Source organism: Panthera onca, chromosome D3, assembly GCF_046562875.1.
Source record: "Panthera onca isolate mPanOnc1 chromosome D3, mPanOnc1 haplotype 2, whole genome shotgun sequence".
NCBI lineage: Eukaryota > Metazoa > Chordata > Mammalia > Carnivora > Felidae > Panthera > Panthera onca.
Genome location: NC_138350.1, coordinates 40,656,747 through 40,671,794, shown reverse-complemented (window position 1 = coordinate 40,671,794; position 15,048 = coordinate 40,656,747). Strand labels below are relative to the sequence as shown.

At 36.1% G+C, this 15,048-nt stretch overlaps 1 protein-coding gene across 2 annotated transcripts in view; it reads right to left on the bottom strand.

Moving 5' to 3' along the window:
* Positions 1 to 3,606: 3,606 nt before the first annotated feature.
* Positions 3,607 to 15,048, bottom strand: part of METTL4 (methyltransferase 4, N6-adenosine) — a 61,251-nt gene continuing 49,809 nt past the window's right edge. For both annotated transcript variants that reach the window (XM_060613375.3, XM_078435387.2), the window contains exon 9: positions 3,607 to 14,344. In XM_060613375.3, coding sequence (XP_060469358.1) covers positions 14,199 to 14,344 — 146 coding nt within the window. In that variant the 3' untranslated portion in view covers positions 3,607 to 14,198. The remainder of the gene's footprint in view (positions 14,345 to 15,048) is intronic.

Sequence of the window (15,048 nt, the reverse complement as noted above, 5' to 3'; positions counted from 1 at the left end):
CAACAGACACATGAAAAGATGCTCAACATCACTCATCATCAGAGAAATGCAAATCAAAACCACAATGAAATACACACACACACACACACACACACACACACACACCGTTAGAAAGCTAAAATCAAGAAGACGAGAAACAAGTGTTGGCAAGATGTGGAGAAAAAGGAACCCTTGTACACTGATGGTGGGAATGTAAATTGGTACAGCCACTTTAGAAAATAGTATGGATATTCCTCAAAAAATTAAAAATAGAACTACCATATGATCCAATAATTCCTCTACTGGGTACAGTAAAACCTTGTTCTGTGAGCGTTCCACAAACAAGGAAACATAAATTTTAACTTGATAAAACAAGCAATGTCTTGCAATACAAGCGTACGTGACGCCAAAAATCACATGATCACAACTGAGGCAATGGTTCTTTCTCTTTGCGAGATTGTGGGTGATCATCTTTCATGCTCAGACGCTCAGTCGCAGGCCGTGGTGTTTGGAAGAAATCAGCGATTTTTCAGAACTTTGGAAGTTGCCCACAACTGGCACTACTGTATCTTTCGTCACTTCAAAGAACTTATGGAAAGTCCTTTGTTTTACCATACAAGAGTAAGCTTAGGAATGCTTTGCTTCATTCTAGGTCAGGCTGCCTACAGATATAGACCCTTTCCTCTGCTGCCTTATTGCCAGTTACATTAAATACAGTATATGACAAGAGTTTATTAATACTCTACTGTAGTCAACATATATTAGTGATAGTGAGTCATCCTACACAATAACCCTCCTCTCTCTGCACCAGCCATGAAGATTTTCAAAAGTGACTGAAGGTTAATTTGTTTATTTTTGTTTATATTCTGTATTTTATTATTTTGTAGTATATTACAGTATTTTAATCATTTTTGTATAAATATTTTTGGGTTGTGGAACAAATCATCTGAGTTTCCATTATTTCTTATGGGGAAATTCACTTTGATATACAAGTGCTTTAGATTACAAGCATGTTTCGGGAATAAATTACACTCTCAAACCAAGGTTTTACTGCATTTACCCAGGGAAAATGAAAACACCATTAGAAAAGATACATGCACCCCCATATATTTAATGCAGCATTTTTTGCAACAGTCAAGACATGGAAGCAACTAAGTGTGCATCAGTAGATGAATGGATAAGGAAAATGTGATGTATATACACAATGGAATATTACACAACCAAAAAAGGATGAGATCGTGGCACTTGAGACAATTTGGATGTTATCTAGAGGATATTATGCTAGGTAAAATAAGTCAAACTGAGAAAGACAAATAGCATATGATTCTACTCATAAATGGAATCTAAAAAAACAAAAACAATGAATAAACAAAAATCAGAATCAGAACTGTAAATACAGAGAACTGATGGTTGCCAGAGGGGAGGGTGTGGGAGGCTAGCAAAACAGGTGAAGGAGAGTAGGAGATACAGGAGGAATATGTTCTAATACACACACAAATACACACACACACACAATACTACTACTACTACTGCTACTACTATTACTACTAATAATAATAATAAGAAGAAGAAGAAGAAGAGGGTAGGAGGAAACTTTGGGAGGTGATGGATATGTTTATGGCCTTGATAGTGATGATGGTTTCACAGATGTATACTTTATCCCCATACTCTTATGTTGTACGCATTAAAGATGCATCAGTTTTTACATGTCAATCACACTTCAATAAATCGTTTAAAAATAAACAAATAAAAGTGTGGGTTTTGGAGTGAAACAGACTGGGGTTCAGGTCCCAGTTTTGCCACTTATTAGCAGTGTGACTTTGACTAAATCATTTGAATTCTCTGAATCTCACTTTACTCATCTGTAGAATTAGGACACCATGGATAGAATAATATGATGTCTGGGATTGTCTTTTTAATAGTCCAGGTGGGAGGAGTGGGCAGGGGTATAAAGTAATCAAAACTGGTCACAGGTTGATAAGTGTTGAAGTTGAATGATGGGTATATAAAGGTTCATTATATCATTCTCTTATTTTGTGTATGTTCTAAATTTCTAATTATAAAGCTTAGAAAAATTAATTTGAAAATATGAATGCCTCACCAGAAGACATGGGTAATCAAAAGGAACTGTTGATAATTCATGAAAGAAAGACAAATGGCCTAGTATTTTTAAATGTTTTATTTTACTAATAATTTTTTTAAGTTTATTTATTTATTTTGAGAGACAGAGAGAGAGAGGGGGAGAATCCCAAGCAGGCTCTGCACTATCAGCACAGAGCCCAATGCAGAGCTCAAATTCATGAACCACGAGATTATGACCTGAGCTGAAATCAAAACACAGATGCTTAACTGACTGAGCCATCCAGGTGACCCTTACTAATAATTTTTAAATGTAAATTTTACAAATAAAAATAGTACCTCTTAAGTGATGCCCCAAACCAACAACAACAACAAAGTTTGTGGACTGATCATATCTGATTTCAAGATGTTTTATAAACTATAGTAATCAAGATAGTGTGGAAGTGGCATAAATAGAGGCACAGCTTAATGGAACAAAACTGGAGTGCCTGAATCGCTCAGTCAGTTCAGCATCAGACTCAATTTCAGCTCAGGTCATAACCCCAGGGTCCTGGGATCGAGCCCTAAATGGGGCTCTGCACTGAATGTGGAGCCTGCTTAAGATTCTTTCTCTCTCTCTCTGCCCATCCCCTCAAAAATGAAAATAAAAATAAAAGCAAAACAAAATGAAACAAAACTAAGAATCTCACAATAGACACATATATCTCTGTCAATTGTTTTGACAGATGCCAAGGCAATTCAGTAGCAGAAAAGAAAGATTTATCAACAATTAGTGCCATATGAACTGGTTATACATTTGGAAAAAAATAAATGTTGACATTTACCTCACACTATACATAAAAATAACTGTAAACAGATCACAAACCAAATTGTATAAAACTTCTAGAAGAAAAAATAATAGAAAATGTTAATGATCTTGGGTTTAGTTAAGATTTTTTTAAATAGGACACAAAAATCACAAACTAAAAAAAGGAAAAAAAAACACAAACAGAACTTTGTCAATATTTTCTCTTTAAAAGACACTGTTATACAACTTACAAGATATAGATCAATTCCTCAAAAACCACAAATTATCAAAAAACTACCAACACAAAATAGATAATGTAAATAATCCCATAACTATTAGATGAATTTATAATTAAAAGCTCCCTAGGGGCGACTGAGTGGCTTAGTTGATTAAGCGTCCAACTTTGGCTCAGGTCATGATCTCAAGGTTTGTGAGTTCAAGCTCCACATCAGACTCTGTGCCGACAGCTCAGAGCCTGGAGCCTGCCTCAGATTCCATGTCTGCCTCTCTCTCTGCCTCTCCCCTGCTCACACTGTCTGTGTCTCTCTCCCAAAAATAAATAAACATTAAAAAAATATTTAAAAAGAAAATGGAAAGGAAAGAGGGGAGAGGAAAGGAGGGGAGGGAAAGGGAGGAAAGGAAAGGCAAGGGAAGGCAAGGAAAGACAAGGGAAGAAAATGGGGAGGGAGAGACAGAGAAAGAACTGTCTAGAGGAATTCACACACAAAAAAAAATTCTACAACTAATAAATGGTCACAGGATACAAAATCAACACACAAAAATTAATCACATTTTATTTAGTAACAAAAACATGCAGAAACTAAAATTTAAAACACAATACCATTTACAATTGTGCCAAAGAAAATGAAACGCTTAGGTGTAAATTTGACCACAGCATGTACAGTGGGGTGGCAGTGTGGTATGGGATTGAGAAAGACAGGTTAGCAGTGATAAACATAAGTAGAACTAAAAGTCAAAAAAAAAAAAAAAAAAAAAAACATGCAAGGATCTGTATGCTGAAAATTACAAAATACTGTTTAAAAAATTCAAAGAAGACCCAAATAAACAGAGAGCTATAGCAGGGTTTTAAAGATTCAATATAGTAAATACATCAATTTTTCCTAAATTGATATATAGATTTAATTTATCCCTATGAAAATTCCAACAATATTTTGTAACCAGCACAGGCAGAATAATAGCACCCCAAAGATATACATGTCCTAATTCCTGGATGTAAGAGTTGTGTATCTTGACAATGGTGATAATTACATAAATCTGCATGTGTGATGAAACTGCACAGCCCTATACACACACTGGTCCATGTAAAACTGGTGAAGTTTAAATAAGCTCTGTGGATAGCTCCAATGTCAATTTGCTGACTTTGATATTGTACAACAGTTATTCAAGATGCAAGATGTTACCATTGGGGGAAACTAGATAAAGGGTACACAGGACCTCCCTACATATATTTCTGCAACTTCCTGTGAACCTATAATTAAAAAACAAAACAAAAAAAAAAAACTTTAAAACAAACAAAAGACGTTGCTGTGAAAATTAAAAGGCAAATCTCAGACTAGGAAAAAACATCTTAAAACCCATTAAACAGAGAACTTGTATCAAGTATATATAAAGAACACTTACAACTCAATAATATAAAAACAACCAACCAAATAAAAAACAGGCAATGATTTGAACAGATTCTTCACTGGAGATATACAGATAGCAAATAAGTACATGGATAGAGGCTAAAAATCATTTGTCACTAGGAAAATACAAATTAAAGCCACAATGAGCTATTACTTCATGTAATAGCTAAAATCTAAATGACCATACCAAGCATTGACAAGGATGTAAACAGGAATTCTCATTTGCTGCTTGTAGAGAATATAAAATAATACAATCACTTTGGAATACACTATTTCTTAAAAAGTTAAACTTATACCTACCATATGACCCAGACCTTCCACCCTGAGGTATATATCCAAAAGAGATGAACACATAGATCTATACCAAAATTCACATACAAATGCTCATAGAGACTTTATTTATAATTTCCCCACACTAAAAACACCACAAAGGCCTACCAAAAAAATTAATATAGGAAAATTTTAAGAATTTTCTTAATTGACCCCCAGTAACCCAGTAGAATCCCCTCTTCTTGGACTGTGAGTGGAACCTGTGAATAGGAAATATCACTCCCATGATTATGCTATATAATAAGGGAGATTATCCAGCTGGACCAACCTAATCACATAAGTCCTGTAAAAGCAGAGCCTTTTCTCTGGCTGATAGCAGCGATCAGAAGCACAAGAAGGATTTGACACACTGCTGCTGGTTCTGAAAGTGGATGGGAGTGCAGCTTCCGCAAGGTGAGAGCAACCACTGCTGTGGCCCAGCAAGGAAACAAGCGACCTGTCCTACAACCACGTGGAACTGAATTCTGCCAACCATCTGAATGAAGTTGGAAGCAGATTCTTCCTGAGAGCCTCCAGATAAGAGTCCAGCTTGACCAACCCGTTGCTTTTAGCCTTGAGACCATAGGCCAAGAATCCAGTCTAGCCCACCTAGAATTCTTACCTACAGATTTGTGAGATTAAAAAAAAAAAAAAAAAAAAAAGATGGTTTTAAATCCCTATGTCTGTGGTAATTTGTTACACGATAATTAAAAAAAAAAAGTGACACACACTCTGGTACCTAGATGTGGGATGCTGTGGTAATACCTAAAATGTGACTTTGAAACTGGGCAGGGGGCAGAGACTGGAAGAATTTGGAGGAGGATGACTGAAGTCCTGAACAAACTATGAGTAGAAATGTGGCAGTTAAAGATGATGCTGGTGAGAGCTCAGAAGAAATAAGGAACATGTCACTGGAAACTAGGGGAGGGAAATCCTTGTTATATAAAGGCATAATATGTAGCCAAATCATATCCTGCAGTTATGTGGAAAGCAGAATTCAAAAGTCATAAACTTGAATATTTAGCTAAGATGTCCAAGCAAAGTGTTGAAGGTGCTTCCTAGTTTCTTCTTGCTGCTTATAGTAAAATGCAAGAGGAGATAAACTGAGGGGAAGCGTCTTAAGGAATCAAGATGCTGATTTAGGAAATTCTTGGCCTTTCCAGGTGGCAAAATATGCTAAAAGTAAGAGAGTGCTTCTGAAATCATGGCATAAAGAAATGGCTGGGTAGGTGACTGTCCAACCCTTTGATGAAACCTTGGAAAGATTAAAAGGCCAGAGTATTCAGGCATACAAAAAATCCTTCAGAGAGATGAAGAGTATTCCTAATAGATCTTCTCAACCAACCAAGAGGACTCAAGGAAGTTTAAGAGGATTGGCCCTCAGTCATTTCAGGAAAAGGCAAAAAAAGAGAAGGGATTATCTTTTCAAAATCTGTGGATCTGGCTCTTGTCTGATGAGTGAATCCCCTTGAATTCAAAACAAGGTCCACAAGGTTCTTGAGAATTTTAGAGCAGCAGAAATTATACCAGCTTAGGCTGAAAGGGAGAGAGTATAAAATTAAAAGAAAGCTGTCAATTATACTCCAATTATACTGCCAGGAAGCAGGCTGATAAAAGTAGTCAGCTGTAAACACATGCTACCTTTCACAGAAAAGGAAGGATGACACAAAGGATGAAAACCAAAGCCAAGAGAGATGAACCATAGCTCAGAGGGTGGAGCCAAGAGCCCTAAGTGCTGGGAGCCAGGGTTATTGCCAGGCCTTACTAAACTTATATTGAATCCTAATCAAGAAAGTCTGCCTAGAGTTCACCTGGCTAGATTTTCAGACTGATTTGGATTTAAGTAAGGCCATTTTTTCCCATATCTTCTTTTTTGACTAGAATAGCTATAACTCTAATGCTTTAACTGTCCCGCTATTGTATGTTGGTTGTGTTAGAAGCAGGTCACTTGTTTCTTGAGTTCCACAGGTCCACAAATGGAGAGGAAATTTTCCCAGAAGCTGTACTTAATGGATTATACCAGAAGCTTCTGTTCTAACCTGATTTAGATTTTTTAAATGATGAGATTTGGGGCTTTTAAGTTGATGAAATTTAGATGAGATCGTGGACTTTGAATTCATGCTATAATGAAATGATACCCTTGCAAACCTTGGGAAGGGCTGAATGTATTTTACATGTGAGACAGACATGGAATTCTGGGGGCCAGAGGCTGGGCCCATGGTAGGCAAAATTCTAAGAAAGACTCCCAAAGAGCTTCACAACTGTAAAGTCTCCTTCCCTTTGAATTTGGTTGGAACCTGTGAATATAATGACTTTAACACTCACAAAAGGGAGATTATTCAAGTGGGTCTAATCTAAGCATAAATGCCCTTTAAAAGCAGAGAACTTTCTCTAGATGACAGCACATGGAGAAGTTAGAGTCGAAGGCTAGTTACTGAAAGTGCTATTGTGACTTTGAAGATAGAGGGAGCCATGGGCAAGGACTGAGAGTTGATCCCTAGCTGACAGCTATCAAGGAAACAGAACTGTATTGGGCTATCAACCTGAATGACCTTAAAAATGGATTTTCCCTAAAGCCTCGATAAGAGTTCAGCCCAGCCAACACCTTGTTTTTGGTGTTCTGAGATCCTAGGCAGTGACCCAGGTGAGACTGCCAGAATTCTGACCTACAAAATTGTAGACTAATAATGAGTGTTTTTTTAAGCCATTATGATTGTGTTAATTTGTTAGGGCATCTATGTACAATTCTAGAAAATGCACACAACTCCACGGTACAGAATGCAGATCAGTGATTGCCTAGGGATAAAATGTAGAGGGGTAGTTATGGTAGATGGATTATATAGGATCTTGACAAAATCTTGGGAGATAATGATAACATGTTTATTATCTTGTTTGTGATGGTGGCTTTGCAGGTACACACATAAGTCAAAGCTCATTAAACTATCCATTATAAGTATACACAATTTGTATCAATTATACCTCAATACAGCTATAGAATCATAAAAATAATCCTACAAGAGGCGCCTGGGTGGCTCAGTTGGTTGAGCTTCCAACTCTTGATTTCGGCTCAGGACATAATCTCACAGTTCAGTTCATGAGATAGAGCCCCATGTCAAGCTCTATGCTGACAGTGTGGAGCCTGCTTGGGATTCTCTCTCTCCCTCTCTCTATCCCTCCCACTCATGCTCTCTCTCTCTCTCAAAATAAATAAACATTTAAAATAATAATCCTGCTAGACAACTCTAGAAAAGATGCCCAAATAATATTCTCATTCAAAAGGTAGAAGATCTAGAGAAGCAGGTAAAAAAGCCTCAGTTAATTTAGCCTCTAGTTCTATTAAATTGATCAAATAAACTGCATGTACTAATATCCTCTGGATTTCTGGAGAAAAAATTTTTGAAGTTTACAATCTAGAAAGAACAGAATTCTTTCTTTTTAACTTCTCTGAACTCACACATTTTAGCTGCCTACTGTCTAGTAACATCATCACAGTTACTCCTACAGTTAGTAAATAAACCAAAATTTAATCAAGACTTGTTTCCTGTTCTCTGTTTCTCATATTGCTTAGTGATCTCTAAGTGATCTGCTTCTCTAAACTTGTGCATCACTTTCCACCTATTCCATCATTTAGTCTTTGACTGTATACTGTGGTTTATTATGTTCTAATGGTTTCTAACATGAGTCTTACCTAACTCAAAGATACTTGAGGCCAAGAGTCAGTTTATTCATTCATTAATTATTGGCAGTTCTAGGTATATGCTGGTATGAGAAACATAAATAAAAATTTTTCCTACCTCCCACAATGTATTCAAGAGGATATGAATTCATCTATATGTTTGTTTGTTTGTTTTCAGTGATCCACCTAAAGAATAAACCACTTTCTGTTTTCATGATAAATGTGAGGAAAAACCTATCTGGATAATCCATATATGTGGAAAATGGCTCTAAGGGCAAGTATAAAAGCCTCCCTTTAGAAAGAAAGAAAAAAGTGGATCATGAAATAAAAGGTGTTGCCAGGAAGACTGTAAATACAGAGAAATAAGCATATACATTGAATAACTTCTAGGTACCAGGTCCTATGTTAGATACCTTCACATATGTTACTTCACTTCATAATAATCCTACTAGGTCTAAAGATTACCCTTATTATTCCTCAGAAAACAGGATAGCATAGTTAAATACTTATTCAGACACTCAGAAGATAAATATCAAGACTCAATATATAGATCCAGCTGATCCCACAGCCTAGTCTTTTTTTCTGACTGAGGAAAATCCATGAGCAAAAGTAGAGAGTCCTAAATTTAAGTAACAACAAACAGTCCAGTTTGACTAATAATCAGGATGTATGCGGGTGATTTTGGGAGAAGAAGCTAAAAATCAAGCTGGGTGCCTTATATTTTTTGTTAAAGATAGTGACCAAAAATGATTTTAATACTACAAGTGACCATTCATTTGCCTTAGCTGTCATCCATACTTGTCCCATGTTGTGTCACAGTTACCTGATAATCAGGCCAAAGCCTAACTGGAAAAAGTAAATGGTGAATGAAAAAAATTTTTTCCTCATGTTCTCCACCCCTAGAGATAAATTGGTTTTTATACAGTCCCAAGGACTTGGACTGCTACTGAAAAAGTCCAAGAGGTTCTCCTCAAGTTCCCAGAAGCCCCAGAAGATTTAGGTAAACTCCTAGTAATATTTAGAGGGAAAGGTTGATTGTGGAGTTATCATGGTATTCTGACTTGCTTTCAAGCTGGAGGAGACTAGTCAATAGAGCCATGAATTTAATTAAAACCACCTACAGAGTTCTGGGTTGGTCCATACATCCAAACACTGACAACAGGTCACCATGGTACATATAATAATTTGCACCTGTACTTACCTTATTTAATCTCTCCTTTCTAACCACTTGAATAGCTGCCTTCAAATCCAATTCTATATTCTGCAGAAGAGTTTCCTTAAAAATGTGAGCTTAAAATGCCTAATCTGATTGAGGGACACATGATTGCATGGTAAATGTGCTAATGGCTTATGTCAACGGGTTTAACAGCTTGTCTGATTCTGAGTGATTCTGAGTGGCACTCGGGCTATTAGTTCAACCAATGTCACTAAAATCTCTAACAAAAAATACTGTGTTAAAAATTCAAGAGTGGTGATATCATATATTGAGAAAGGTTTGTTTGGATCATTATATATAAACCATTCTAAATTGCTTCAGGCCACCCAACAGATCCTCTGATTATTAGCTAATGAGCCTATTATTAAGATCTCAGGTTCATTAGCAAACATGATACAACATAAAGTGCCTTAATTTAGGAATCAGAATTCAAGTCTTAGTTATCGCTTATTAGCCATGTCAGCTAGCCTCTATGAACCTGTTCCTTCATTATAACTACAACTTCATAAAACTGCTTTGAGGGTAAAGTGACATAACTGAAGTACAAGAACTCTGATAACCAGAGAGCTATGCCAACAGCACTGTGGTGCTTTCCAGAGTGCGGTAGGCCAGTGGTGCATGATAGGAGTCAAATGAGGTGAACTGGAGAGCATCTTCAGGGAAGGGAAGCCCCTTTAATGTAATTATAATCCTCCTCTGAATCACTATCAAGAAAAAAACCAAAGTCTCACTAAAGCTGAATATATAAAAATTCACTAAAGATATGTCTCTAGGGTACCAAACCTGAAAAGGTATGTTTAGGGTTTCTGATAAGAATGAGTTTGAGTCACAGAATTGGAAGAACTAGAATAGGACAAAGTAAATAGAGCCTATAACAAGGACAGAGCAAAGGGAGCAATTAAAGCCAGGCCCAAACCTAAGTCATGGACTAAACTCTGTCCTCTTCCAAGAAAACAACCAGCCCACAGTAATGTTCGCCTCTTGAAAATGTTGACATCCAAGAGGAAAATCCTATTCCCCACTGGTGCCTTTCAGACCATTGGAAGAAAAAGGCCTTATTTACTTGGTCTTTACCTTATCAACTAGAAAATCCCTTTGGTGGCTGTCTCAGTCAGTTCCAGGCTACTATAACAAATTACCATAAACTGGGTGGCTTACACAATAAACATTTATTCTTCAGGGTTCAGGAGGGTCAAAGCTCAAGATCAGGATGCCAGCATGGTCAGGTTCTTGGTGAGATCTCTCTTCCTGGTTCTGTCCTCACCTGTCCTCTTCTTGGTGTGTGTATGCAGAGTGAGGTTCCATAAAGCCACTAATCCTATTTTGAGGGCCCTACCGTGATGACCTAATCTAACTCTAATTGCTTTCCAAAGGCCACACCCCTAAGTACCATCACTTGAGGGTTAGGGTTTCAGCATATGAATTTTGGAAGGGTACAAACATTCAGTCCACAGCGGTTGCACATAAAAACCAAGTTCCTATAAAGGGTAACAGATCATCTAGCAAAGTGTAAGAGATCTATTTTGAACCAAAATTAACATGACATGAGCCTAAAGTCTCTGAATGTAGAAAAAACATCAGAAAGGCCACCAATTAACCACCTATGGAAGTCATCAAAGAACAATGCGGAGTAACTATGAAGTTCAGAGTCAGCATGGCAGTACACAATCAAGAGCTGAAGCCCAACACTAAATATGGCCTTTGTTTTAATTTGTTTTTAGTTACTTGTTTTTAGGCAGGACCACAATGGGAATGATTTCAAATCTTCCTCATGTAAGAAACCAGGTACAAGCTAGGAAATCTGATCTCAAGAAAAAGATCAAGAAAATATGATGTTCAGACAGAAAAACTCTATGGAGAGTATTCAGGTGAATCTCCTGAATTTGAGTAGAGATTGTGATAGAAAACCTTTTTGACCTGAAACTGAAAAATATGCAAGCAGTTCAAACATTTATTGATCACTTAAAATATTCCAAGTCCAGATCTAAGTGCCTTACATGTATCAACTCATTTAATCCTCATAACAACTTAAGAGGTAAGTATTATAAGGGCACCTGGGTGGCTCAGTTGGTTAAGCGTCTGACTTGGCTCAGGTCATGATCTCGAGGTTTGTGAGTTCAAGCCCCACGTTGGGCTCTGTGCTGACAGCTCGGAGCCTGGAGCCTGCTTCGGATTCTGTGTCTCCCTCTCTCTCTGCCCCTCCCCCACTTCTGCTCTGTCTCTCTCTATCAAAAATAAATAAAATTTTTTTAAAGAGAGATAAGTATTATTATTGCCCATTTCTATGGATGAAGAGGCTAAAGCATAGAGACTTAACTACCTTTCTCAAAGTCTTAAGCTACTAGCTGAAAAAGTTGGGGTTCAAACCTAAGCAAGTTGGCTTCAGAATGCAGACTGCTACACTGAACTTATTACCGTCTATACAAAAAAGGCCCTTGCCTAAAGTGGCCAAGAAACTGAAAGAAACTAAGTCAAACTTTGACTAGACGATACAAATAAAAGCTGAGTAATAGGGTCTATCCCTTTGCCTGAGCATTTCCAAGCATCCTAAAAGACTTTAAGTCTGTAAAAAAATATGATAGAAAAGAAAATCCTAAGAAGTTTTAAAGGTAATATAAAAATCTCTGAATGAAAATTTCTTATTAAATAAATTTGATAATAAAGTTCATTAGGTCAGTTGGCTAAACTCTGGTAATGAAGTCAAAGGTTAATCTTAGTCTGGCCTTTTTGTTCCCACATGGCATGTGACTGTTCCGTTTTCCAGAATCATCCTTTGTTCAAAAAAGAGCCCAACACTTAAACAGGAATTACAAACAAGGCCCAGAGTTTGTACACCTTAGGAGAAGAGGTAAGACTAGAACCACTGTTTCTTAAAAAAAAAAAACAAACAAACAAACTTCTGTGTTTTGAATACCAGACTCAGTGAATAAAAATTCTCTTTTTCTCTCAAGTATCAGGATTTGTGATGCAAAAATAAAAGTCCAAAAACTTGGTGAGGATAAAATGTTTCCACAAACTACATAAAATCTATAAATACTACAAGAAGCTGGAAAGAGTTTCAAATGAGGTTTGGAGAGGTTTGCTTCGAGTTTAATACCTTTTTCCATTTCTGTAACAAGTTAGAGTATCCCTATAAATACAAAGTTAAGCCTATATTACCATATTCACACACTCAAAGAATGAACAAACTTCAAAAATAACACTTCTCTTTGGCAAAATCAGTAAATGAATTAATTTTGTCATATAATCATTTCAATCTAACATTTTACTTAGCAGATAAATATTTATAAAAAAGCTGTAAATTGTATAAATACTTTTGTCAAAATGCTAAGGGAAAGAAGCCAGACACAAAAGATTACATATTCTATGATTCTGTTTACATGAAATTCTAAAAAAGCAAAACTAATGGTAGAAAACAAATCATTGTTTACCAAGGGCCAGGGGTGGGAGGAAGGGAATGACTGTAATTGGACACATGAGTTTTGGAGGTGAAGAAAATGTCCTATATTATGACTATGGTGGTAGATAGACAACTGTATATACATTTTCTAAACTCATCGAACACTATACTAAAAAGTGGAGAATTTTATGTGAAATTATATCTCAATTTGAAAAAAGATTATACATAATAAATCAGCATGCCTTTCAAAGAATCATTTCAGTAAAAATATTTTACTTAGTAAAGAAATATTTGTGGAAAATCTGTAAATAATATATCTTTTAAATCATAAGCACTGTTTATTTTCTGACATTTTTATAAGAAATATTTCTTAAATATTCTTCTAGAAAACAAAGCAAAACTAAGAAGCACTTGAAAAGTGACCTTGAATGCAATTTAAAACCCTCTAAAATGTTTCATAAACACAACACAATGATGACTTGGTAGGTCTTTCAGTATTTTTTCCAGAATGTAACAGTATACCGAAGGTCATAAATTTAGGTTGCACAAGGGCCAAGTAGACAACACAAGTGAGTAGCATGGAGTAAACTGCAAAACACAGGTCCCTTCCCAAGTGAGCTGCTACCAGTGGTTCCTACTTACTGATGCCAGGAAAGAATACAGACCACAGTGCAGCCAGAGTTTCTGATGTTTAAAGAAAAGCAGAAATCTAGACTTTATGTGAAATTCCCTCATTTTTTAGAATGGTGGTTTAAATTTTTTTTACAACACCACAGGGCCAAACAAAACATATCCATGGGCAGAATTAGGACCTCTGGTCCACAGTGCATGCTTTCTGAACTTTTTCAATAACAAAGTCTTGTCGTTTTTCTAACTGCTTGCCTTTTTATTTACAGTGAATCTGGAATAATGGGGAATACTAATGCAACTGAAGTAAATTCATCTCAAAATTACATAAAGACTAGTCACTTATGGTCTTTTGCAGAAAAACCAAGTCCTGTTTACATTTCTAAGCATACTGGTTGGTAAGAAAAGGAACAATCAGTTAGAATGAAGGAAGAAGGGGTGGGGAAAAACTGAAGAAAATCACAACTTTAAGACCACAGTCAGCTTCTAGACTCCAGAGCAACAAAATAATCCATGTGTTGAAATTTGAGAACTTCATTGCCCCAACTAGTCCAACCCGGCTGTAAATTTCGAGCAAACAATTCCAAACATTCCCCATCTGGCTTGACATAGTCTTTTAGAACCTCTGTCCAAAAAAGAGAAAAAAAACACAAAAATTATTATTAAGAAAGGAATCAATTTCCTTTTAGCAGTTAAAAGCAAAGAACAGGGATGTTTCCTTTTAAAAAAGGGGTGGGGAGGAGGATAGCTAATTAATTTCAAGGATTTCATCACGGGCTTTACTATTTATAGTTAGAAATCATTTGAAATGAGCACTCGTGAGATTGGGGATAATACCATCAGAACTTTCAGAAGTCCTAACTTATCAGGTTTCATTTGTAGATGAGAAATAAGGATTTTAACACCCACACAGGTGACTTTTCAATTTTCCAATACTGACACATCTCCTGAGTACTAACTTAATTTTTTAATAAATGTAATCCACGCATGAAAAATAAGTGTATAGGAACAATACAAAAACAATTCACTTAAAAAACTGAGATAAAAATATAAGTGTCTGCAAGCATATATACTACCAAAAGAGCAGTAAATGAAAAATTAGGCATCAATAAAAATATTGAGAACACATAACTAACAAATATAACAATATCCTCTTAGCTATAACTGGATATAGTACATTCCCTCATTTCCAAATTATAGACCCTTTTTACCTAAAATTTCACCATACTATTTCCACAGATAAGTATTTTTTATTTAATGTATATATGTATTAATAACTACTGAAAACTTTATTTTTGAGAAAAAAAGTACATCATATATATGGTGACT